The sequence below is a fragment of the Electrona antarctica genome (assembly GCF_951216825.1).
Source record: "Electrona antarctica genome assembly, chromosome: 23".
Taxonomy (NCBI): domain Eukaryota; kingdom Metazoa; phylum Chordata; class Actinopteri; order Myctophiformes; family Myctophidae; genus Electrona; species Electrona antarctica.
In genome coordinates, this window is record NC_136804.1 from 2954666 (window position 1) to 2982198 (window position 27533).

Genomic DNA, 27533 nt, shown 5'->3' on the forward strand with positions numbered 1-27533 from the left:
GAACAAGATAACAATTCTGGGAGTTACAAACAACGGGAGCAAGGTTCGGATCGTATACAAAAGTACAGCTCAACAAACGTCACGTAAAACGAGTTGTTTTGATATGGGTGCGCTCACTAACGCCCCCGTTGGTGTGGAGATGGTACGGTCGCGTTTGCCCGTGGTTTTCCTGCCAGGAATGTACGCCTGCGCAGTATGAACCAGATACGTGTTTATACTTTGCCGTACGACGGTGTCGCCAGCCTGTAGATCTGCTGTACTGTAGGTCTGCAGACCAAATCCTGACACCTTTAAACCTAAACACCTGCTACTAACTAGGTGATATAATAATAATAATAATAATAATAATAATAATAATAATAATATAATCACAATAATATATGAATTAATGTATCAATGCTGTGGGCTAATATTGTTCACTTTAATGCAATCTTATTTTTTTATGTTCTGCCACTTCCATCTTCTGTAGCTAATATTTTTGGAAGAATGTAGGCCTCCTATTGTTTAAATCTGGCATGAATTGTTTTTTTTGTTGTTTTCTTTTTATGTCTACAATACTTTTTTAAATAGCATCTCTACAACCTCACAAAAGCTTGTAGCTATTTGTACTATTCATCTTTTAACACATTTTGGAAATGAAACCTTCAACTTGATTTTCTTTTTGATATTTTTCAGCCTAGCTGGCATAATATATTTACTGGATTCATGTTTGACGGTTACAAAAAATAATACCGGTATACTGCTCTACCCAGTAAAACTCTTGCACAATGTAATGGTCCTGTTATTGTAATAAAACTGTAAATGTATAAATACCTCGGAAAAAATCACGTCTGCTCCAGTTAATCCATAATAGCCTGAGGGGGGTGTTTAGTACATTCACAATTCTTGCCATTTTGTCTTGGATCAGTTATTTCTCAACCAGAGGGTTGAGAGCCAAATGATTATTAAATGATTAAACCAACGACCCACTATGTGTAGTGGGTTTTCTAGGGTCACAGCAGCAGGCAAAGAGCATTTAACAAAACTGTGTCAGACTCATAACCCTGGTGTCCCTATTTTGGGCGCATCATATGATGCCTAATATTAGGCAAGCATTTTGAAAGATTTGGGAAAATCTTTAGAAATGTCAAAAAGGTTCTGAAATAGCAAACATAGATAATATACAAGCTCACACCTCACAACACACATCATATAACTGTCTGGCTAATACTACTGGAACTTGATCTTGTTGTCAATTTCTGCTGTCAGGTCTTCATCATCAGTGTTGATTTCATTGACTGACTAAAACTATGACAAAATGTTCGTCAACTATCTGTTTTTATCGACTAAAACTAAGTAATATATTGACAATTTTGTCAATACATAAAAAACTAGACTATGTTAGGGATGGACTAGTGGAGAAAATATCCAGTAGAACTAAAAGACTTGCACTCGTGTGTTGCGCTCTAAAAATAGCTGATCTACAAGCTCACAATGCGTCGCAGGATGCAACCAAGTGTAAAATCTGCCATTACAACGCCATCAAGGCTTGCCAAAATACATTTTAGTCGACAAAATCAACTGTAGATTTACCCGACTTTCAGATGACTAAAACTAAATGACATTTTATTGCAAAAGACTATATGACGAAAAGATTGCTCTCATGGTCTCCACTTGAGAAGCACTGACGGATACAAGAGATTACATCACGTTCTACATTACACTAATCCAAATAGCAATGACTCACTAAATATTATATTACAAACACTCAAAATTACACAAACTGGTCCCACACAACAGCACCATGCCTGCCTCCTGCCTGCGTACATATTTTAACAACGTGCCTCAGGGCTGATTGGAGTCAACTATAGTTGTAAGCAATATGCTCGATCTGGATGCTTCACTTGGCTTCCAGGCAAGAAAGTGGTTTGAGAGGAGGGGAGCAATAAAGCAGAGCATTCCCCTTGCAAGTTGCAAAGTATAAAACGTATATACTAAAAGCACATAATAGCACATTACTGTAAGCTTCCAGATGTGATATTTTCACAAAATGTTCTTTTATTTTTTATAATCTATTTTCGCCAAATGTTCTAGTTTTGCCAAAGGTTCTTCCGTTGTTGCCACATGTGTCATATTATGACATGGACAGAATACGGTCACTAAAGCTTCATGTGTTAAGAATCAGAACTGCTACTGTCACCTGACACAATCACACACACACACACACACACACACACACACACACACACACACACACACACACACACACACACGTACTAATGTGTGTACAATACCCATTATTACAGTAATAACATACACAAATCAACCACACAACGCTTGTTATCAAGCTGATACTAAAGTCTAAAGTCTACCTTGAGAAAAAAAATCAGACCAGTCTGAAGCAAGTGGTGCAACAGCACCCCCTATTGGTACTCTAAACATCGGGACACAGGGACATAGTCACATACAGTAGGTTAGGACATAGGTTGGGACATAGGGACAAAGCTGTTCCTTGGAGTGGTTGCACCACTCAAAAATGAAGGGGCTCAGTTTTAGTTGAGTGTCACTTCAGACAATCAGTCAAAAACAAAGCAAATAAAATAACTTGCCTAATAAATGTCAATTTGGGGGTCCTTGACATGAAAGTTTGGGAACCACTGATCTAATTGTCAGGGATGCCCATACCCCTAGCCCCACCTCCACAAATACAGACAATACAGACGTTATATAATGCTTAGTTTTGGATGATAACAAGGGGTTCACATGACTTTGAGCCCTCACCACACATATTCCTAAGTATGTTTTACTTTGTAAAGTACTGCATGTGTGTGTTTATGTTTGCCTCGGAAAGCTATGCAACCCATGCATGTGCAGTCGTGTGTGCCATTGCGTCTGTACAGTATGTCATGTCATAATGTGTGGAGAGTGTGTACCGTATAGTTACCGTACCGTACGTACATGTATGTTCGTTTTCCTGAGCCCCTTCCATCTCAGCAGGGTCACTTTGAGGGGAGAAGGAGAAATAGTCCGCACACTGTTATGTAGCTCCCACTAGGAAATGTATTTATGGATGACAACGGTTCGACCCCTTTATGGGTCTTCGTCAGGTATCCTTGATTTCTTCATATCTCTATTATTTTCCCTTCTTGAAAACTGCAAATGATGGGAGCTTGTACGGCAATGAATTTCCACCCACATTTGTACACCAGTTGTGACGTGAAAAAAAAAAATATATATATATATATATATATATAATATAAAATATATAATTGGAATATCGGCCATAAAAATGCCATATCGGTATCGGTTCGGTCTCAAAATAATACAGATTATTTAATTGGTTTACAGGGTTAGGGTTAGCAAAAATCAAATTAAATGACAAATGTAAAAAAATCATCAATGAGTTCAATATAAATCAAGTGTCTAGTACCTCTAGTCTAGATTAGAACAAAAGCCAAATCAAATATGCATTTAATTTGTGTACTCATCCCAGTATGTGATTCAGTTGTGAAAACAGACAATTAGAAAAGACTATAGGCTATTTATTGATTGATTGAATGAACAGGCTTTGAGCCAAGCCCCTACGCTACGGCCTGGGCTTTTTTCCATTGTGGTCAGAATCGGTATTGGCAGATGTGACCCTGCAAATAAAATCAGATATCGGTCATAATTTCATAATCGTGCACCCCTAGTTTTTTGTCATAATAATCTAAATCTGCAGTGTAAAAAGTAGAATATTTGACTAAGATGTAGTGGAGTAGAAGTATTAGATATATAAAAAAATCACACCCATGTGAACTGAGTGGTGTAATATAGCCTGTCTGACGTAATGAAATCATGTCTGACGTAATGAAATCACACCCGGGTGAACAGGGTGAACATAGCAACCATGCTCATTTGTTCTGCACGGACTAACAAAGCCAGTTGTAGGAGTGGTTTACACCACTCAAAAATCATGTCTGACGTAATGAAATCACACCCGGGTGAACAGGGTGAACATAGCAACCATGCTCATTTTTTCTGCACTAACAAAGCCAGTTGTAGGAGTGGTTTACACCACTCAAAAACTGGAAATACTCAATTAAGGCAAAACAGTACAAGTAGTTTGACTTGATACAGTGAGAGTAGGCTATATAGCTGCATGCGTTGTCCTGCATAGGGAGAGAGTTTAACTTCTTTGTCAGACTTGAAAAACCAGAGAAACTGGCACCTGAGACAAGAAGCCTCAGGAAAACTCCACCATATAATACCCTGACGGATCCACAGTATGTTCCTCCCTGAGTAGGTCACGAAGTGTTATGTGTGACAACAGCCCTCCTACTCCATTTGCCACCGTCATGCTGTGTCTGTGTGTGTGTGTGTGTGTGTGTGTGTGTGTGTGTGTGTGTGTGTGTGTGTGTGTGTGTGTGTGTGTGTGTGTGTGTGTGTGCGTGCGTGTGTGCGTGTACCTAAAAGAGAGTAACACAGATGCACTTCATAACGAGGCAGAGGCACTCACACACAGCGAAACTCTAGAGAGATGCCCCCTCAGCCAGCTGGCCCTGGATCTGGAACACAAATAAAGTTGCCAGATTGGAGATTCTGACTTTCAACATTGTACATATTTTGTTTTGATTATATTGTTCCACTTTTTCTCATGCCAATAAAGCCCATTATCCATAGGTTCCTGCTAGGTGGTTCTTTAGAGTAATCTATGTGGAATTGAATTTAACTGAATTAAAATGGAACACCTGAGTCTGGTGCAGACCGTGAGATGAGTTATATAGATTGAGAGAGTAAGGTAAGCAAGTGTGTGTGTGTGTGTGTGTGTGTGAGAGAGAGAGAGAGAGTAGCCTCGCAGTAATAGAGAGACGGAGAGGCGCTTTACATAGATTGTGCATTCCATTCACCCATGGCAGCGGAAACCATGCAAGGCACCAACCAGCACATCAGGAGCAATTAGGGGTTCAGTGTCTTGCTCAAGGACACTTCGACACTAACTCTGGGGGAGCCCGGGTTCGAACTGGCAACCTTGCGGTTGCCATCCAGCCACTCTACGCCTGAGCCACCGCCGCCCCAAGAGAGTCAAGAGAGTGGGTGTGTCTTGAGAGAGAAAGTGAGAGAGAGAAACAGAGAGTCAGAGACAGGGGGCAGGTCATCCAGGTGGTATGTAGACTAGTAGGTACTAGTAGGTACAGCACCCAACCACCACAACGGAGCCCCAGGTTCAATACCCAGCTGCAGTGCTTCAGGCACTTCTGAGTGGGCCAGCTGTATAGCTGTATAGCTTCTTTTGTCCCAATGCATTCGGCCCAAGGTGCTCCAGATGGTCTATGACACTGTAGTCCACTTATAGTTAGTCTCGCGTAGCCAGACAACTATTCCACGAATCATCTCTGAATGCTATATTAGAGTCTGGAACTATAGCCCCCATGAGCTGAGTAAGGAAGATGCCATTTCCGTTCACGGGAATATATTTTAAAATATCTTTTTTCTTTTCTGCTAAGCAACAAGCTATATATGCTTAGATGATTTCTATTTATATTAGAATAAATTTGCGCGACTGTAAAGACGAAACGGAAGCGGGGATGAGGCTCCACTTCCGCTTTATATTTGAATCATGATAGCTCTTCCGTTGGTCCAGACTGTATGATGAAGCATTTGGAAATTGCGAGAGTCAACAGTCTGGTAACGCGAGACTAACTTATAGTTAAAAAGAAACGGTGGTTAATGACTTGAAGTCCTCTGGCAAGCTCTTCCAGTGTGTATTGGGCATTGAGCTACATGGGTCTAGGACCAGGGCAGGGGTCGTACCTTTGGCGACGAAGTCATTAGATGGTGGGCCAGAATATAAACATTGGTTAATTTAAGAACTGGAATTTTGACTGACCAGCTTATATGCAAATGTTGCTATAAAAGTTAATAAAGATTTGTGTGGCATAATTAACCGCATAGGCCTACAGTAAACATGACATTTTATCAGAATTTACGTTGCAGCAAATTCAACTAGACAGTTAGCCTATATGGCTTACAGTGTCACTCAGTGTAGTTTAGTGCTAAATCACGGTGTGTGGTTTAATGGGAATGCTATGAAAGACCTCTTTACCAACTCAGTGGCCTTGTGGTTAGAGTGTCCGCCCGCCCGGAGACTGGGAGGTCGGGGTTCAATCCCCGGCCGGGTCATACCAAAGACTGTAAAAATGGGACCCAGTGCCTCCCTGCTTGACACTCAGCATCAAGGGTTGGATTGGGGGTAAGTCCCTGCGACATACTAGCGTCATGTCCAGGGGGTGTACTTGTACATCAAGCTGCCTCACGCTACAGAAACAGGAGATAGGCTCCTGCCCTATGGGCCTCATGGCTCGGCAAGGCTACTTACTTATGAAAGACCTAAACGACATGAAAAAGCCTGATAAAATGTCACATCTAAACATTTATGATCAATTGTGTTTGTCAGCCTATTACGTTATGCTCATGGGTTTGATTTTGGTCATCATTGCCCACTACCCATCACTGCTCAAGCTAATACTAAACAAACTCCTTTGCCTGAAAATATTGCCCATATAAATGTACTACAACGGGCTTCATGCTGTTTAAAATGTGGGTACATTTCGAGGCAATGGAAATGGGCACTTTAACTTGCAAATCAAATATAGCTGTTATGACTATGAGATATAAAACAAACCTCACCAAACAACGTACTGCTGCTATTGGTATTGATACCTGACAAGAAGCACCATTTCCATTGCCTCACAGGGTTGCTGCTGTTCTGTGTATATAATGGCCCTTCAGCGGGAGAGAAATTGACCATTTACCTCTGTTCACATCACAAACTAAGTTCTACTTACAGAATCTATACCTAAACAGTCCCCTGGAACAACCTTTTTACAGTCTATGGGAACAACACAGAAAAGACGAGAAGAGTATTTTAGGTACAGACCTCTAGCACATTTTCATAACTGTGTGACTGCATGTGGAGTGTCCCTATCCGAGAATGTTCATACAGTGTCTTGATACTTGCGGACAGTTAAGCCTTACATAATTCCATCAAACAACAGAGTGTGACAGAGTAAAAATGAGACTTTACTCGTCTTCAGAATGTGTCTCCTTGTGCTGTATTCTGGTCATGGTGACCCTGGCTCTTCAGGTAACGCCACCTGGTGTAGTGCAAAATCTCTCCTCACACAAATCATTAAGGCAGCGGTACAAATATATCAAAAATAGTTGTGCACTGTCAGACTGACCGATCGGGCAGTCAGTCCATCGATCCATCAATAAATAAACTACTCAATAGACAGGTCAAAAGTAGTAAGACCATGTTTGTTCCACTGGTGGAAAATAGACAGGCGTGATCATAAGACGGTGAAATTCAGAACGTTGGTAAATTCAGAACGTTGGGGTACCATTGAAAACAAGGCAAACATGTCAAATTTGAATTATGCTTTATGTAGCATGTCAAACTATGGGTTATTCATGATTCTGAATCAATTGCAAGTATTAGTTTTGCACAAAAAACACTCCTTGGGCTTAAAATGGCCATAGCAGTTTTCACAAATGTGATGAGGTCATCACATTTGGACAAATGGCTATGGCCGTTTAGCGTACAGTATGATTCATAGTACTGTACAATAAGTTTTGAAACATAACCTTGACTGTGAATTTGCTGCTGCAATAAGGACTGAATAAGACTTCAACATCAGGTTGTGTCAGTAGAGCAGGTTGGAGGAAACAAATAGAGTGATGCAGGCGAACAGTGTGGTTTATTGAAACAAATCGTACAGGCAGGCAAACAGAAATCACAGGGCAATGTGCAGATAGTGGTCCATAGAGGCATTACATTGAACAGCTCTATTCAACAGGCTGAAGAGAGAAACATCTTAGGATCACAAACAAATGTGGATGTAGAGAACAATTTCCCAAATTGTGCAAATAATATTTTCCACACTAATTTCACTTTTGGTCAGTGAGTGGGTTGAAAGACAAGCATTGAAAGACAATACATTAAGATTTCATTTCAGATATTTAATAAAAAAAAAAACAACTTTAACTTAAATAAAAATATAATTTAAACTGAAATGCTTCCTTAATAGGGAAAAACAAACAAAAAAACAAATTCAATTTGTTTTTTTTAAATTTAAAGACGCTTCGCACAATTCCTCATCATGATCTTCATCGATCATTTCAGGTGATGGGGGTGCTGGGGGTGTCTTTGCTGCTTGGGGGGATGAAATGGAGGTGATTATGAGTGACGGGGTGTGTTGTATTGTGACGGGGTCTAGGTCCAAAAAGTGCTCGGTGATGGCTGTGGTGAGGTGATCTAAGTGGTTTGTATTTAAATAAGTGTTTAATATGGCTGTTGTGATGGTGAGTCTGATGGGTTGTGACTGTGTGGGGGATTCAATGGCCAAAATACCGGATGTGACTGTTGTGAATCTAAGTGTTTTCTGTGTCATTTCGTGCAGGTGTTTATTTTGGTGTTTACATTAAAGGTGTCGGGATTTTGGAGGTGAGTGCAAAGTGCGCATTTTCTTCTATCCATATGAAAATGGAAATATTGGAAAAAAAGAAAGAAAAAAGTAGTCATACAAGGTGGTCTTCAAGTTCCTCCTTTTTAAAGGAGACGGATTCTTGGATTGGTCACAGTAGGAAGGCTTCACTCTCCAGCATTGATGCACCGATGAGTTTTTAATGATTTATACTGAGAGAAGAACTTTCCACACTTATCACACCCAAAAGGCTTCTCTCCTCTGTGAATTCTCTTGTGGGTCACAAGGTTATTCATTCGAGTGAAGCTTTTCCCACATTGGTCACAGCTGTAAGGCCTCTCTCCAGTGTGCGTTCTCTTGTGACCTTTGAGGTGAGACATTTGAGTGAACTTTGTCCCACACTGATCACAGCTGTAAGGCCTCTCTCCAGTGTGCCTTCTCTTGTGTATCTTCAGGGTAGACATTACAGTGAAGCTTTTCCCACATTGGTCACAGCTGTAAGGCCTCTCTCCAGTGTGAATTCTCTTGTGTGTCTTGAGTTGAGACATTGTGGTGAACTTTGTCCCACATTGATCACAGCTGTAAGGCCTCTCTCCAGTGTGCGTTCTCTTGTGTGTCTTCAAGGTAGACATTGTGGTGAACTTTGTCCCACATTGATCACAGCTGTAAGGCCTCTCTCCAGTGTGCCTTCTCTTGTGTATCTTCAGGGTAGACATTACAGTGAAGCTTTTCCCACATTGGTCACAGCTGTAAGGCCTCTCTCCAGTGTGAATTCTCTTGTGTGTCTTGAGTTGAGACATTGTGGTGAACTTTGTCCCACATTGATCACAGCTGTAAGGCCTCTCTCCAGTGTGCGTTCTCTTGTGTGTCTTCAAGGTAGACATTGTGGTGAACTTTGTCCCACATTGATCACAGCTGTAAGGCCTCTCTCCAGTGTGCCTTCTCTTGTGTATCTTCAGGGTAGACATTACAGTGAAGCTTTTCCCACATTGGTCACAGCTGTAAGGCCTCTCTCCAGTGTGAATTCTCTTGTGTGTCTTGAGTTGAGACATTGTGGTGAACTTTGTCCCACATTGATCACAGCTGTAAGGCCTCTCTCCAGTGTGCGTTCTCTTGTGTGTCTTCAAGGTAGACATTGTGGTGAACTTTGTCCCACATTGATCACAGCTGTAAGGCCTCTCTCCAGTGTGAATTCTCTTGTGTGTCTTCAAGGTAGACATTGTGGTGAACTTTGTCCCACATTGATCACAGCTGTAAGGCCTCTCTCCAGTGTGAACTCTTTGGTGGATTTTGAGATTGTAAACTGAAGTGAAGCCTCTTCCACATTGATCACAGCAGCAACGTCTTGGTTTAGGTAGGTCCTGGTCTGGACGGGTATCTGAGGTAGAAAACATAGATCTGATAAGAGCTGGATTTGTGCATCAATCTGCCTTCAAGTTCAGACCCAACTTTATACAGTACACTTCACACTACTGTATAGTTGACCAGGGTCCCCCAGGAGTCTATACTTGGTCCGCTCCTTTTTCCCTCTGTCTCTCGGCCAAAAATAGCCGATCTACAAGCTCAAATTGTGTGAGCATTGTGAGCTTGTAGATCTGCTACAGTATGTTAGTCAAATGTTCACCTCAGAATAATCTACGAGCTCACAGCGCGTCATTTCGCGCTTCACTGAGAGCTTGTACAGCTAATTAACATTATTGGAAAAATATCAAAAACGTTAAATTATTTTTGAATTATTTTAACAAATCTGCTCTCCTGGGGGTCCCTGGCACCAGACTTGTTGGCAGCCAAATACATATAATTTTGGTGGTGGTCCAAGAGCAGCCAAAAATAGCCGATCTACAGGCTCAAATCGTGTGAGCGTTGTGAGCTTGTAGATCTGCTACAGTATGTTAGTCAAATGTTCACCTCAGAATAATCTACGAGCTCACAGCGCGTCATTTCGCGCTGCACTGAGAGCTTGTACAGCTAATTAACATTATTGGAAAAATATCAAAAACTTTAAATTATTTTAACAAATCTGCTCTCCTGGGGGTCCCTGGCACCAGACTTGTTGGCAGCCAAATACATATCATTTTGGTGGTGGTCCAAGAGCAGCCAAAAATAGCCGATCTACAGGCTCAAATCGTGTGAGCGTTGTGAGCTTGTAGATCTGCTATGTTAGTAAACTAATTCACGCCAGAATTAAGACACTAGGGTTCATGTGGTTAAAGCAAAGAAACGGAGAGACCATGAAACTCACGGAGGTTCTGGTGTTTTTCAGGTTCCTGTTGAACAGGAACAGCCATGGCTGGGTCCAGGGAGTTCATCTTCACCTGCAGTCTGGACTCCATTGTCGGGTCTGGAATTGAATGAATTTCATGAAATGAGACGTAGCTCGCGGAGTTAGTTCAGGCAGATACACTCAAGGGGGTTCTTGCCACGTCCACGGGCGCATATACACGTGTATTACTAAGGTACTACACTCATGCTCATTCCTACTGCTATACGTTGACGTGGCAGTCAGCTGACCAATTGCCATGTTATTTAAGCTCACCTCAGTCTCTGTTCTTCCTGCTGTCATCTTCCTGCTGTCATTGTCCCCGGTCTGTTGGCATGCGCCCGTTGTCTATAGCTCTAGTTATCCTTATCGTCGTCATGTCCTCCGCTCATTCCGAGTCGGACGACGACGGCGTAATAATCGATCCTGATCCCGACGCTATTTTTGATGGCCAAGATCAAGATGCCGGTATCGATTTAACCTCAACGCCGTCGCTAGTCACGGCAACGGCGGTCGAAATAGTAGAACCGGCTCCAAGACGCAGCTCCCGCTTGGTGCAAAAGAAATTAGCCGACTGGCCGGTCGAACGGATTCTGGAAAGCCTTTACGCCCGTAGCGTTCCCGCCCCCATAGGCCTGAGCCACGAAGACCTCCTGCAGGTTCTGGTCATCGCAGAAGAGGATCAGGTCCAGGAGAACCGTGCCGGCGAGCAAGCCACGGCACCCACCGCCACGTATGCTGGCAAAGGGAAAGGCCCCGTGAAAAAACGCTCAGCAGGCCGCCCCCCCCGGTCCCGCTGCCGCGGCAAAAAAGAGCAAAAGTTTTCCATCCGTGTCGGCTCCAGTGACCAGCAGGAATAATGATGACATCATCGTAGCCACCCTGCTAAGCCTAAAATCGTCGCTAGATCTAGTGAACACCAGGATCAGCGCACTCGAGAATGCCAACATCAGCCCAGGGCCGTCCGGGCCACCTATGCCGCCCGCAGGCTCCCTCCCAGCGGCTACAGCTTCCCCGGCAGCCGCTAGCATCTCCACGCCTTTTTTGTTCCAACCCGTCAGTCCTGCTGCTCCAACTCATAGCTCGTTCACCGGCGTGTGTCCACGCAAAACCTGGGGAACAGCCGTTCCGGCCCCCTTCGCAGGCTCTCCTTTCATCCCTCCAGCTGCCGCTATCCCCGAGGGCCTCAGGAGCCATATACTCGCAGGTAAAGCATTGAGCTGAGCGTTATTCTAGCTGCATAAGCTTTTTGTGTATTAAAGCGCGCCTCTAATTGTCCGCTTTTCGACAGGGCTTGACGTTAACCTGGTAAAGATCCTGATTAACGCGGATGCTTCTGATAGGAGACTGGTGGAATGCGGAGATATCTCCTTTCTGTTAAAAGAATCGGATCCCAGGCTGACCAAGTCCCTCACCCTAGCCGAATTTGTTTCTGCCTTTGGTGTCTATAGAGACTGTACTGTATATGCGATGTATTTCCCCAGCGCAGAGAGGAGCTGGATACTTATCTGGCCATTATTTCAGATCTAGCATTAACCTACGGCGGGTCTCTGTTTTACGAATACCACAAAGCTTTCTCCGCCAAAGCAGCCATGTATATTCAGAAATTTAACCAACGCGTGGACTGGGCAGTTGTTGATTTGGCTCTAATTAGTAGACTTTTCACCGGCCATAAGATGCTAGCCTGCCAAATTTGCGGTTCCTTTAACCACTCGGCCAACCTTTGCCCCAGAACCATGCCCGCCAAAGAGCCAAAGGCGGAGCAGCAGCCCCAGGCTTGCAGTAACAGTTATAGGCCTACTTCGGATAATTCTCCCGCAAAACCCTGGACCCCAAAGAAACAGGTGCGTTATTCGCCAGGGATGAACACGCCTATCTGCATCAACTTCAATGAAAATGTATGCTCTTATAATAATTGTAAATATATGCATATTTGCAGCTGGTGCGGGGATGCCCACCCAAGATCAGTCTGCCCGCGGAGAGCCCGCCCACCTGTAAAATCAGCGAAATAATAAAGGAGCATCCATCCACGCCTGTGAACGTTCATGCTTTGTCCAAGGCCCTCAAGAACCACCCCAATCGCTCTTTTGTTAACTATCTGTTGCCTGGTTTAGTCCAAGGGTTTCTGGCCGGTTTGTGCTGGCTCCCCAAAATATCCCACGTCTGCAAAAACCTCCAGTCCGCGGTTCTAGAACCCACCATAGTCGACGAGCTTCTCGCAAAGGAAATTAAAAAAGGTCATATGATCGGGCCTTTCATTAAATCCCCCTTTTCCCCTTACAGAGTCAGCCCCATAGGAGTAGCAACTCGCAAATATTCTGGAAAAAAGCGCATGATCATCGACCTATCCGCCCCTCATAATAGCTCAGTTCCTAGTATTAACGAGTTAATTCCTTTGCACCCCTTTTCCCTCTATTACGCCTCTGTTGACCATGCCATTCAAATGATCAAGTCCGCAGGCCCAGGGGCCTGGCTGGGTAAAGCAGACATAACGGACGCTTTCAAAGTCATGCCTCTTCATCCTTCCCAGTGGCATATTTTCGGGGTGAAATGGCGTGGGAAATTCTATTTTGCTGTCAAATTAACTTTCGGGTGCCGGAGTAGCCCACGCATTTTTGATTCACTGTCAGAGGCTTTATGTTGGATTCTGTCAAACACGTTCAAACTGCCGTTTGTTCTCCACCTGCTAGACGACTTTCTGGTCGTAGATTTCGCTCGTTCACCTCCAGCTCGCTGCATCTCTATTTTGAGGGACCTATTTAAAGCGGTAGGAGTCCCTCTATCAGAGGAAAAAACCATAGGCCCTCGCACTAGGCTAGAATTCCTCGGCATCTCACTAGACAGCATTCTCATGCAAGCTTCTCTGCCCGTCGAGAAATTAATTCGCACCAGGGAATTTCTTAAAAATAGTTTAGAGTTAACTTCTATGCCAAAACGCCAGCTTCTTTCCCTCCTAGTCCACCTTCATTTCGCTATGCGAATCATTCCCCAGGGCCGCTCTTTTATTTCTCGACTCCTAGATATGGCTAAATCAGCTCCCAATCTTCATGATTTAATCACTCTAGACGAAGGTTGCCAATCCGACATCCGCCCCGTCCGTCGGGTTCGGAGGGTTTTTTAACAATCAATGGTTTGCTAAGCATTGGCCTCCCAAAATCACAGCTTTGGCTCCTAACGAAAAATCCATCGCACTCTACGAATTGTACCCTATCGTCCTGGCGTGCTTGATCTGGGGAAAAGAATGGAAGCGCAAACACATATTGGTTCTATGTGATAACGAGGCAGCAGTCAGCATCATTAATAAAGGTCGTTCCTCCGTTCCCATTATTAATAGATTAATTAGGAGACTGACCTGGACTTGTATCAATGATAATTTCATTCTGCACGCTGCTCATATTCCGGGCCATAAAAACTCTATAGCCGATGCTCTGTCCCGCTTTAAATTCCAGGAATTCAAAGCGCTGTGCCCCAATGCCAATCCAACCAGCCTACCGTGCCTTCCATTCTGCCGAGCGATCCTCGACTAAACTCATGTTATCTGCAAGATCTTTTGAACTCCGCTGCCAAGATCATGAGAAAAGGGTTGTCAAAAAATACATTAAAAAGCTACGATTCCGCATGGTTCTTCTTCTCCTCTTTCTGTTCAAGTTTCTCTATTAATACAACTCCAGTAAACATCCCCATCATATGCGCATTCATAGTGCACTCCTCAAAATCTCGCAAACTGCAACCCTCCTCTATCAAAGCCATGTTAGCCGGCGTCCAATTCCATCTTCGGTGCCTGGACCCCGCTTCACGTAGCATTCTCAGCCATCCTTCCATCCGCCTGCTGCTCAACGGCCTCAAAAAAGACCAACCTCAAGGGAAAGATAAAAGATTGCCTCTTACTCTCACTCTGGTGCACCAGCTGGTGTGTAAGCTTAGGCTGGGGTGCTTTTCTATCTACGAGGACAAAATGTTAGAAGCCATTATTCTCACTGCTTTTTATGGGTTCTTAAGGTGCGGGGAATTCACCACCCTCTCTCTCTCTTTCGATCCTCAGCATGACCTCACTATTTCTGATATTAAATTCGATGTAAATTTGTTCACCTTGTTTCTTAAGCACTCTAAAGCCGATATAGGTAAAAAAGGGGTATCGGTCGTTATTTCTAAAACTAATTCTGATTTCTGCCCCTTCTCTTCCATGTCCGCCTACCTGCATTACCGAGCCACGGCTCTCCCCCATGATCCCCTGTTTCTCACCCCCGGTGCAAAACCCATGTCGAGGTCCTGGTTCGCAGGAAAGCTGAAGTTGCTGTGCCAGTTCTGTGGTCTGTCTCCCGAGCTCTACTCTCCTCATTCCCTTCGCATCGGAGCGGCCACTACAGCATCCCTGAAAGTGCCGGTCGCCACCCTAAAGTCCTTGGGGCGGTGGTCTTCAGATGCCTATGAACGCTACGTGCGCCTAAACCAGGCAGAGATCGTGCTGGCCCAAAACCTAATGAGTACAAGTGTTCCGTAATGTTCTCTTCTGAGTACAATAAATTGTTTCTGCATATATGGTGGTCGCTGGGTGGAATGCTTACAGGTCGCTATCTCAAGCTTAAATGGCATACCGGCTTCTCTTCTCAAGCTTACGTTTATAGCGGCTCTAGAGAACAGCGGGCCGGTGGCGTTCCTCTTGCTGACAGAGGGCCGGTGGCGTTCCTCTTGCTGAGGCTGTCGGCGTAACGGTGAATGGTTGCACTACACGCGCGCAGCAGCGTAGAATATTCCTCTATAGTGGCAATAGAGGAATGGCCTATCGGCGAGCGCAGCCAAGCAGGCCTTTTTCAGCTTAAGCTTAAGGTTAGTATGCCCCAGCCGATCCCAGATGGTTGTCTCTCATGCTGGGAGAAAATTGAAGAAAAAAAAAAAAAAAAAAAAAAGGGGGGGGGGGTATCGGCCGGGGCCCCACACATAATTTTTTCTCAAGAGGTAAGCCTCACGGCTCGGCGTGCAGTCATGGCTACACATAGCTCACATAAAAGTTAAAATATCCGTGCAAAATCCAGAAATGCATAGCTTGCATTTCGTCACTATTCTCAGTGGGACATCTGCACGGATGCGTACCGGTTGAGTATTCCCGTAGGGCGTTCCGGTTCTGCTTTGTTGGGGGGGTTGGCATATCCGGCAGGTTCCAGAAATGCATATTTGCATTTCGTCACTGTGTATCCATAGTGGGTCACCTGCCCGGATCAACGGTGAGAGTTCACCGAAAGTAGGTGTGTTGGGGGGGTTATTGTATATCTATCTCCCTGCTCTTTATATTCTGTGTTATTGCTTAACCATGCCGAGCAGGGAGAAATCCAGCAGAGCCGAACGCCAAGTCTAATATCATATGCACACTTGTTACTCATTCTGCAATAAATATTGGTTTAACTATTCGTGAGTTGTCTGACTGAAATGAGACGTAGCTCGCGGAGTTAGTTCAGGCAGATACACTCAAGGGGGTTCTTGCCACGTCCACGGGCGCATATACACGTGTATTACTAAGGTACTACACTCATGCTCATTCCTACTGCTATACGTTGACGTGGCAGTCAGCTGACCAATTGCCATGTTATTTAAGATCACCTCAGTCTCTGTTCTTCCTGCTGTCATCTTCCTGCTGTCATTGTCCCCGGTCTGTTGGCATGCGCCCGTTTGCTCCCACCGCCTCCCCAGCACCACCTTGGGCTCTGCTACATCATTCCCCATGGGGGGTTATTGTATATCTATCTCCCTGCTCTTTATATTCTGTGTTATTGCTTAACCATGCCGAGCAGGGAGAAATCCAGCAGAGCCGAACGCCAAGTCTAATATCATATGCACACTTGTTACTCATTCTGCAATAAATATTGGTTTAACTATTCGTGAGTTGTCTGACTGAACTAAACTTCAACAACAGACAATAAGGGAGAAGCAGACTTGGCCAATAAGTTGTGTATCGATTTGGGAATAAAACATTTTTTATCATGCACTGTGCACAGCAAATGCCGAACCCCCCCCCCCCCAAATGCAGGAGAAACAGAATTCAATAGTATGGTGTCTATCATGTTGGTTTCCATCATGTTCAGAATGTGCATCAAACAGACCAGTGGATAATTGGACCGGTCCGAACAGACCAGATAAAACATTCTATAGTACTGGACGTGGTCCAGACCGCCAGATGTATTTCCCCCGGATACGATATTTTTTCGACCAATCACAACAATTGTTTCATTCACGGAGAATGTAAACTGATTTGTAAAGCGTCAACATAATTTCCTTGAGCAGTGCTTCCGCCAAAATCCTGCAACTTCCGCCCCCAAAATAAGATTTGAGGTATCGGATCGGGATAGAGTAGACCGACATACTTGCTGATACCGATAAAAAGCATTTTAGGCCGTATCGGCAGCTTTTCTGATACCGGGACAACTCTACCAATAAACAGTGATCAATAGTTTTATTCATAGCTTAGGATAGTTGGTCTTCCACCTTTCATGTCAAGGACCCCCCAAGTTGAAACCCTGAAAAAAGTGTGCTAGTAGGAATCCCGGAAGAGAATTTTGTGTTAAATTGTACACATGCCATCCAAGGTGTTGTGCAGTAATCCACCACACAGCTTTGTCGCTTGCCAAAAAGAACAGATCTACAATTCTACATGCTGATAATTGTAACAGTGAACATAGTTAAATGTTTACAGTAACAGTATTAAAACAGTACCTATTAGTCTAAATGTTTACAGTAACTTAGTAAAACAGGTCATACCTATTCTGTGTAACTTGATCACTGGTAACATGGCGGCCTGCATCACTGCTGGTCTTCTCTTGAGATGTGATGATGAACCATCCAGACCTCTCAGGTCATCTGGGGAAGCTCTGCTTCCTGTCCCTGGAATCAATACAGCATTTAGTTTATATGCACCACCAACATACCTGAACAAACTGAAGATTTGTTTCATTTTACAGTCTCAATCTTTACAGTCTTGCACGCACGCACGCACGCACGCACGCACACACGCACACACACACACACACACACACACACACACACACACACACACACACACACACACACACACACACACACTTTACTGACAACTAGGCCTACAGAATTTCATACTCCAGATTCCAGCATCATTCATAAAGTCTTAGCATGTTGTCTGTGCATGGTCAGAGACAGAGACTTTAAAACATGTTAAAAGAGCAGGCTAGTGAGGCTACAGTAGTACAGTACGCTACAACAAAGTGACAGATGGGCTGGTACCAGGTCGACTCGCCCCTTTTCCAACTCGCCCTCGCGAAAAGTGAAGACGGCTCGCCACAGAATTTCGAAAAGTGAAGACGGCTCGCCACAGAATTTCGAAAAGTGATGACGGCTCGCCCCGAGCCATGGAGAGCCCGCCCCCATAGTGTGGACAGCTCGCCCCACAGCGTGGATATCTCGCCCCAACGCACGGATATGTCGCCCCGTGTTAATTTCATGTTTATTTACCTTATTTCTCATATTAGAACATTGTTAATCAAAGGAGAACATTTAGAACCAGTTAGAACCAGTTTGTTGTTGGTCAAATGAAAATTATGCATGGATAATGAATGGCTTACTCCCCTCCATTGTTCTGGAAATTCCATTCCAAGTACAGTACTTGAAATTCCAAGGTGTTCCATTCCTCCATTACTGAAATTAGTTGTTGTACTACCATTATGTTAAACTTGGGCCACAGCCATATGCACTCATGTTTACATAATGTTATCCAGAAACATTCGTTTTTGCATGTCATGGTATGGAGTTGCTTATTTCATTGTTTAAAAAACGTTAGAGTTAAAGATTTAGCTGGGGACCTGGAGCCTGTGAAATCTTTCACAGACTTACAGTGCCACCAACAGGTGGATTTTTGAAAATGACTCAAATCATGAAGGCAGCGTGCAATTTACGTGGAATCTTTCACAGACTTTCATACTAGTCTACTACTACTAGCCATATGCACTCATGTTTATGTTGCATGTCATGGTAATAATAATAACTATAAAATAGCTCAAGGCTGTATTGCTGATTACTTAGCTTAGGACCCCCGCAGTGGTGTCCGGTTAGAACTTAAACCAGGATGCTTTGACTTCTGCCTTCTCCCTGAAGCCGACCCTCTATATTCTCCGACCAGGCTTGTCACGATGACTAAGCCAGTTAGGTCTGTCCATATATGGTTCTACCATATCTATCTGATATCAACACTAGGTCGGCTCGGGCCCAAATATAGGGATTGTCATACTAGACATGTCATATGTCATATAGCCCAACGTCCTAGTCAGAGTCTTCGTTACAATAACATAATAATATAGGCCTACCTGCAATTTTGTTGTTGTACTATTCTGCTATGTCTGCCTAAAAGTACAGTACTTGAAATTCCATTCTGGAATATACATAATAATAATAACATAATAATATAGGCCTACCTGCAATTTTGCATTTATTTCAGCAGGTGGCACTAAAGTTCTTGTTGCTTCCCACTTACATAAAATTGTATTACATTTATTTCAGCAGGTGGCACTAAAGTTCTTGTTGCTTCCCACTTACATAAAATTGCCTGCCTGTTATTGTATGCTGTGTGTGTGTCAAGTTCTTGTTGCTTCCCACTTACATAAAATTGCCTGCCAGACACCTTTGATGATGGGCCATTCTGTAGAACAGAATCCCATGAATTAAATCAATGAATCAATGATGGCCTGGAATGTAGCCTACAGAATGCAAATGCTCCAACATCAATACAGGTCCATATATAGTCCTATAGATTACAGGATTTTAAAACCTTAGACTACATGACTACATAGCTACATAGTTATGGTTAATGTAGTCATGTGTATGACTAATTGTAAATTAAGTAACCCAGATTTTTATTTATAAATATCAATATAAATCAATACAAATATAAATCAATGCAGCATAAATATCAGGTTATTTCAATGTATTTCAAGGATTTACTATAGCCCATAGCATTTACAAACAACAAGTTATTACAAGTTCAATCAATTAATGTAACTATTGAGAGCGTAAGAATCTGGAGGAATCTGGAAGAATCTGGAAGAATCTGGAAGAATCTGGTCTCAGTCCTAAATGGGTTAAAACACTTAAGTTGACAATTTTTATTTTCTATTTCAATTGCTGTTGTTGTTGTTGTTCTTGTTGTAGTAACGACCCAGCACACTCAAACAAAAGAGGCTGATGACCCCCCTTGGGCCCCCTCCACTCTCTAGGTGCTGCCACACTATCGAAAGAGCCGCGCACGTTCTCGGCTGCACGCAGCTTAAATTCTGAGTTTTTAGACAGCTGGTGGATGGAAAAGAAGCTCCACCTCCGTGGACTTTTTGCGCGACGGCCAGATTCCCGGAAACGCTCTCCTCCGCGCAAAAAGTCAGCGGAGGTGGAGCTTCTTTTCCATCCAACAGCTGTCTAAAAACTCGGAATTTAAGCTGCGCAGAGTTTAAGAAGTGCGCAGCTTAAGACCATTTTGCGTAAGGTGTGGAGACGGTGTCACTATAACTAGACACATACACTCTCTCTCTCTCCGTTTAAAAGTACAGGAAAAATCTCAAAGTACATGTACAAATATAGTACAGGTAAAAATCTCTCTCTCTCTCTCTGTTTAAAAGTAGGCTACTATTGTGAATCAGTGGACCATGACAGCTTAAACACAACTCTTCTTTACTTTCAAAACTCAGAGTCAATAATAAGGCAAAGCAACATCATCACAAATCATGTAGTCAAGACTGAAGTAGTCGATCCCAGATAATCCCCCCAATCATCACAAACAACACAGGAATATGCAAGAGCGCAGCACAATCAAACAGCTGTCAGTGAGACATAACAGCTACATGTAAAAATCTCTCTCTCTCTTTGTTGGGGCGACTTCTCCGGACTTTTGGGGGCGAATTCTCCGGACTTTTGGGGGCGAATTCTCCGCGTGTTGGGGTGACCGCTCTTCCCGTTGGGGCGACCGCTCTTCCCGTTGAGGCGACCGATCTTCGCCGCTTTGGGCGAGTTGGAAAAGGGGCGAGCCGTCTCGTATTCGCACATTTCACTCATGACTCACTTCTCAGCAGCACATGTATGCATAACATGCTGAAGTTGGTTTTCTAAACATTGTACCGTAAGTATGCAATTTACGTGATTATGCACTGACCCATTATTGGGTGCATACAGCTAAATATGTTTTGATAAGTTGATATCGTCTGACCCCTTTTAAATAGTTACATTTCCAGTCTGTTGTGAAAGCTGAGGCTTACAGTAAAGTGGTGACTCTGGGCAGATGGGTGTGGTGTGGTGAGGTAAGGTGAAACCGTGAAAGTGCCACAGCCATGTGAAGAATGAAAATCAGTCATGCCATTTTGGCAGTTAAGTCTCGTATCTGTGCCAAAGATGTGTTCAATTCCCACAACTGACGACTCCCAAGTAACAATTTGTTACAAATTTAGAAGAAGTAAACTAAATGATCTAAATGATTATAGCCTACCCGTAGAAAAAGTTGAACTGTTTGTTTCCAAAACTTTCAGTTGCATGCATTATTTGGATACATTTCCATTTTCTCCGTCAGCATTCTGGTAGCATACTAGCGTGGCCTAAACTACACATCGATCCCAACCAAGTCTCTATTGAAATAACTTCTATTTCTATTATATTCTGTTGCCCTTCTCTGTGGCAAGTATTGTTTTCACTATAACAGTTGCAAATCAATGTCAAACCTTGCTGTGCAGTTATTGTTATTTGGACCTTGCCTTGTACAGTCTAATAATGACTACAATAATAGTTTTGGTGGTAAACTATCATGGGCCTATTGAATTAAATCAATATTCTAAGCCAGCATGAAAGGGACTTTCACTTGCTGCACTTCCATGGACCATGTCCATCATATTCGCTATGCCTGTCAAGGGGGGGGGTTATGCGGGAATGCCTACTGACAAAACTACAGCATTTTCATTTTCAAACGAGCAATATTATTTCATACTCCAGCATCATTCATAAAGTCTTACCTTGTTGTCTGTGCATGGTCAGAGTTTATCGGGCGTCCACCCACTTCTAAAAGTACCACTACAACACTGCATAGGCTATACCGATATCAAAGCAACAACAAAGCCCATTTAAAGTAAACTGGTCACAGCTTTTAAAATGTGGTAATTATCTGGTCCACTCACTGCACTGGTAAATCTGCAGTGGGGAACACATTTCACCTGATGGAAGACAATCACAATGGTTTCACATTGTGAACTTAATTGTGAATCAACACCGCCCCCATCTGGCGGAGTCAGGTTTAGAACCTATGGTTAGAACCCATTTGCCAGAGTTAACTTCTGGATCAAATGTGACTTTTTTCCCCTGAGACTGTTGTTTGTCTGGGTTGATCCTGATCATGGGCACAGTACATTACCCATTAGTAAAAAAAACAGTCCTGAGTTGATCTGAAATAAAATGTTAATAAAAAAAGACAAGTACAAGAACTTTGTTTTCTACCTTAAATATTTTCTTTTTGCAAGCTGCAATGTCAGCAAACTTCTCACTGGTAGGCCAGTCAATCTAAGATTTGACCCAAAAGAAATTGCAATAGTAATCATTAAAGGTTTTTTATGATCCTTAGCGTCATCCAATTAACATTAAAAATTGATTATCTACATTTTGGGTCATGGTAATTTCAGGGGTTGAACGTTGGGGTACCATTGAAAACCTATAGGCCTATAAGGCAAAAAAGGCAAATTTGAATTGTGCTTTTATAGCAAATGTCAAACTAGGGGTTATTCATGATTCTGAATCAATTGCAAGTATTAGTTTTGCATGAAAAAAAAACGTTGGGCTTAAAACGTGCATAGCCGTTTTCACAACAAATGTGATGAGTTCATCACATTTGGGCAAATGGCTATGGCCATTTTTAGCCCAAGGAGTGTACAGTATGAATCATAGTACTGTACAATACGTTTTGAAACATAACCTTGACTGTGAATTTGCTGCTGCAATAAGGACTGAATAAGACCAGCAGGTTGTGTGTCAGTAGAGCAGGTTGGAGGAAACAAATAGAGTGATGCAGGCGAACAGTGTGGTTTATTGAAACAATCGTACAGGCAGGCAAACAGAAAATCACAGGGCAATGCGCAGATAGTGGTCCATAGAGGCATTACATTGAACAGCTCTATTCAACAGGCTGAAGAAAGAAAGGCGCCTCACAGCTAGAAGGTCCTGGGTTCAATTCCCGCTGGGGACGCTGTGGGCGTGTTCCCTCCTCCGCGTCATCAGTGCCCATACCCGAGGCGGGGTTGGCGAAAAGGCCTTTCTGTGTGGAGTTTGCATGTTCTCCCCGTGTCCCCTAGGGTAGGTACCCTCACAAAAACATGCCGTAATCCTGGTCTCTAAACTACCTCCCCCTGGCCAGCCGGGGCGCCCGATGGAGGGGAAAGGAACTGGTCGGAATAACGTGTTCCTTCCACGCGCTACGTCCGGCCGGGGAAACTCTCCCCTGTCGGGTGCAAAGAAGCAGCTTGGACTCCTCATGCATAGAAGGAGGCATGAGGTCAGTCCGCTGCTCCCCCAGGTTGGCAGAGGAAGTGTAGTGCCCAGGATTACATTAAATAAGTGACACTGGGTGAAAAAAAAATGGGTTACAAAATTGTGGGATAAAACATTTAAAATTTAAAAAAAAAAGAAAAATCTTACCACAAACAAAATGTGTCAGGAGTGGATGTAGAGAGCAAACAATTTCCTAAATTGTGCAAACAATATTTTCCACACTAATTTCACTTTTGGTGAAGTGAAGCTACAGGAAGGGCTTTTAAAGTGTAAAGTTTTAAACATCGATAAAAAAGTGGAACAACACAAATCTAAATACACTTCAAGCACCAAATCACTCCCGACTAACTAATGGATCCATCCTCAAAGTCATTCAGTCAGAGTCAGTCAGAATGCCCTTTACAGCTCAAATGCAGAAAACATTGTATCAGAGAGTGAGTGAGTGAGTGAGTGAGTGAGTGTGTGTGTGTGTGTGTGTGTGTGTGTGAAGAAATGTAGAAATAACAGAGGATCTTTTAAATTTGGTCAGATATGCAAATGACTAGTCTATGAAAATGGAAATGTTGGCAGCTTGGAGATAAAGACACCGATTCTAAAATAAAAATGTACTGAAGTAAAGGTGGTCTTCAATTTCCTTTTGAATGGAGACGGATTCTTGAGTTGGTCACAGTAGGAAGGCTTCAATCTCCAGCATTGATGCACCGATGAGTTTTTAATGATTTATACTGAGAGAAGAACTTTCCACACTTATCACACCCAAAAGGCTTCTCTCCTCTGTGAATTCTCTTGTGGGTCACAAGGTTATTCATTTGAGTGAAGCTTTTCCTACATTGGCCACAGCTGTAAGGCCTCTCTCCAGTGTGAATTCGCCTGTGTGTCTTGAGTTGAGACATTGTGGTGAACTTTGTCCCACACTGGTCACAGCTGTAAGGCCTATCTCCAGTGTGTCTTCTCTTGTGTGTCTTCAGGTTAGACATTTGAGTGAAGCTTTCCCCACATTGATCACAGCTGTAAGGCCTCTCTCCAGTGTGAATTCTCTTGTGTGTCTTCAGGGTAGACATTTGAGTGAAGTTTTCCCCACATTGATCACAGCTGTAAGGCCTCTCTCCAGTGTGCCTTCTCTTGTGTATCTTCAGGGTAGACATTACAGCGAAGCTTTCCCCACATTGATCACAGCTGTAAGGCCTCTCTCCAGTGTGCCTTCTCTTGTGTATCTTCAGGGTAGACATTACAGTGAAGCTTTCCCCACATTGGTCACAGCTGTAAGGCCTCTCTCCAGTGTGAATTCTCTTGTGTGTCTTGAGGTGAGACATTGTGGTGAACTTTGTCCCACACTGATCACAGCTGTAAGGCCTCTCTCCAGTGTGAATTATCTTGTGTGTCTTGAGGTGAGACATTGTGATGAACTTTGTCCCACACTGATCACAGCTGTAAGGCCTCTCTCCAGTGTGAATTCTCTGGTGTGTCTTCAGGGTAGACATTGTGGTGAACTTTGTCCCACATTGATCACAGCTGTAAGGCCTCTCTCCAGTGTGAACTCTTTGGTGGATTTTGAGATTGTAAACTGAAGTGAAGCCTCTTCCACATTGATCACAGCAGCAACGTCTTGGTTTAGGTAGGTCCTGGTCTGGACGGGTATCTGAGGTAGAAAACATAGATCTGATAAGATCAACTATACAGTACACTTCACACTACTGTATAGTTGACCAGGGTCCCCCAGGAGTCTATACTTGGTCCGCTCCTTTTTCCCTCTGTCTCTTGGCCAAAAATAGCCGATCTACAAGCTCAAATCGTGTGAGCATTGTGAGCTTGTAGATCTGCTACAGTATGTTAGTCAAATGTTCACCTCAGAATAATCTATGAGCTCACAGCGCGTCATTTCGTGCTGCACTGAGAGCTTGTACAGCTAATTAACATTAATGGAAAAATATCAAAAACGTTAAATTATTTTTGACTTATTTTAACAAATCTGCTCTCCTGGGGGTCCCTGGCACCAGACTTGTTGGCAGCCAAATACATATCATTTTGGTGGTGGTCCAAGAGCAGCCAAAAATAGACGATCTACAGGCTCAAATCGTGTGAGCTTGTAGATCTGCTATGTTAGTCAACTAATTCACGCCAGAATTAAGACACTAGGGTTCATGTGGTTAAAGCAAAGAAACGGAGAGACCATGAAACTCACGGAGGTTCTGGTGTTTTTCAGGTTCCTGTTGAACAGGAACAGCCATGGCTGGGTCCGGGGAGTTCATCTTCACCTGCAGTCTGGACTCCATTGTCTGGTCTGGAATGAATGAATTTCATGAACTAAACTTCAACAACAGACAATAAAGGGAGAAGCAGACTTGGCCAATAATTTTTGTATCATGCACTGTGCATAGCAAATGCCGAACCAAATGCAGGAGTAATAGAATTCAATAGTATGGTGTCTATCATGTTGGTTTCCATCATGTTCAGAATGTGCATCAAACAGACCAGTGGATAATTGGACCGGTCCAAACAGACCAGTGGATAATTGGACCGGTCCAAACAGACCAGATAAAACATTCTATAGTACTGGACGTGGTCCGGACCGCCAGATGCATTTCCCCCGGATACGATCTTTTTTCGACCAATCACAACACTTGTTTCATTCACGGATAATGTAAACTGATTTGTAAAGCGTCAACATAATTTCCTTGAGCAGTACTTCCGCCAAAATCTCGCAACTTCCGCCCCCAAAATAAGATTTGAGGTATCGGATCGGGATAGAGTAGACCGACATACTCGCTGATACCGATAAAAAGCATTTTAGGCCGTATCGGCAGCTTTTCTCATACCGGGACAACTCTACCAATAAACAGTGATCAATTGTTTTATTCATAGCTTAGGATAGTTGGTCCTCCACCTTTCATGTCAAGGACCCCCCAAGTTGAAACCCTGAAAAAAGTGTGCTAGTAGGAATCCCAGAAGAGAATTTTGTGTTAAATTGTGTTAAACACATGCCATCCAAGGTGTTGTGCAGCAATCCTCCACACAGCTTTGTCGCTTGCCAAAAAGAACAGATCTACATCTACATGCTAATAATTGTAACAGTGAACATAGTTAAATGTTTACAGTAACAGTATTAAAACAGTACCCATTAGACTAAATGTTTACAGTAACACAGGTCATACCTATTCTGTGTAACTTGATCACTGGTAACATGGCGGCCTGCATCACTGCTGGTCTTCTCTTGAGATGTGATGAACCATCCAGACCTCTCAGGTCATCTGGGGAAGCTCTGCTTCCTGTCCCTGGAATCAATACAGCATTTAGTTTATATGCACCACCAACATACCTGAACAAACTGAAGATTTGTTTCATTTTACAGTCTCAATAGCACTCAATTCAATTCAATTCAATTCAAAGGGCTTTATTGGCATGAGAAAACATACGTTTACATTGCAAAGCAGAAAGCACAATACAACAATACAGCAATACAATCAAAACAAAAAATATGTACATTTGAACGTCAGAATCTTCAATAGATCAATTTCTATATTGTACCAAGATCACTGGATGCAGGTATAGTGCAGGAATATACACATTACACAATGATTAGTCATTAGGGTGGTTGTGTTCCGTTTGTTATCCTTCTCCTATCACAGCAACTCACGAATCTTGCTGCTGTGTTTGCACATTGTTGTACTTCGCCCAGCAGATATGGGACACACACACACACACACACACAGGCAAAAAACTACTTTCTTAAACAACGTTAAACTGACTATGTCACTCATGATCACTTTGCCACTTGATTTGCCATTCATTGTGTATGCATGTGCACATACCCTCTATATTGCACCCACCCACACAAAGCCCATTTTACTGACAAAACTACAGCATTTTCATTTTCAAACGAGCAATATTATTTCATACTCCAGCTTCCAGCTTCATTCATAAAGTCTTACCTTGTTGTCTGTGCATGGTCAGAGAGTTTATCGGGCGTCCACCCACTTCTAAAAGTACCACTACAACACTGCATAGGCTATACCGATATCAAAGCAACAACAAAGCCCATTTAAAGTAAACTGGTCACAGCTTTTAAAATGAGGTAATTATCTGGTCCACTCACTGCACTGGTAAATCTGCAGGGGGGAACACATTTCACCTGATGGAAGACAATCACAATCACATTGGTTTAACATTGTGAACTTAATTGTGAATCAACACCGCCCCCATCTGGCGGAGTCAGGTTTAGAACCTATGGTTATAGTCCGGGAGCCGTGGGGCTGAACGTGGTTTCGTCAGACAAAGTTTATTTCTCAACTGATTCTTGTAGCTTG

General features: G+C 43.2%; 1 protein-coding gene across 2 annotated transcripts; it reads right to left on the minus strand.

Annotated features, from left to right (window-relative positions):
• Positions 1-23341: 23341 nt before the first annotated feature.
• Positions 23342-27240, minus strand: LOC306916820 (uncharacterized protein). 2 transcript variants are annotated; one of them, XM_079494859.1, is made up of 4 exons: positions 27159-27240; positions 26382-26501; positions 25412-25510; positions 23342-24868 (listed from the first exon to the last, which is right to left on the minus strand). In XM_079494859.1, exons 1-4 carry the CDS (start codon positions 27172-27174, stop codon positions 23910-23912), a joined length of 1194 nt encoding a protein of 397 aa, XP_079350985.1. In that variant the 5' UTR covers positions 27175-27240; the 3' UTR covers positions 23342-23909. The 2 variants fall into 2 exon arrangements, with proteins under 2 accessions (XP_079350985.1, XP_079350986.1); XM_079494860.1 differs by lacking the exon at positions 25412-25510.
• Between the last annotated feature and the right edge of the window lie 293 nt (positions 27241-27533).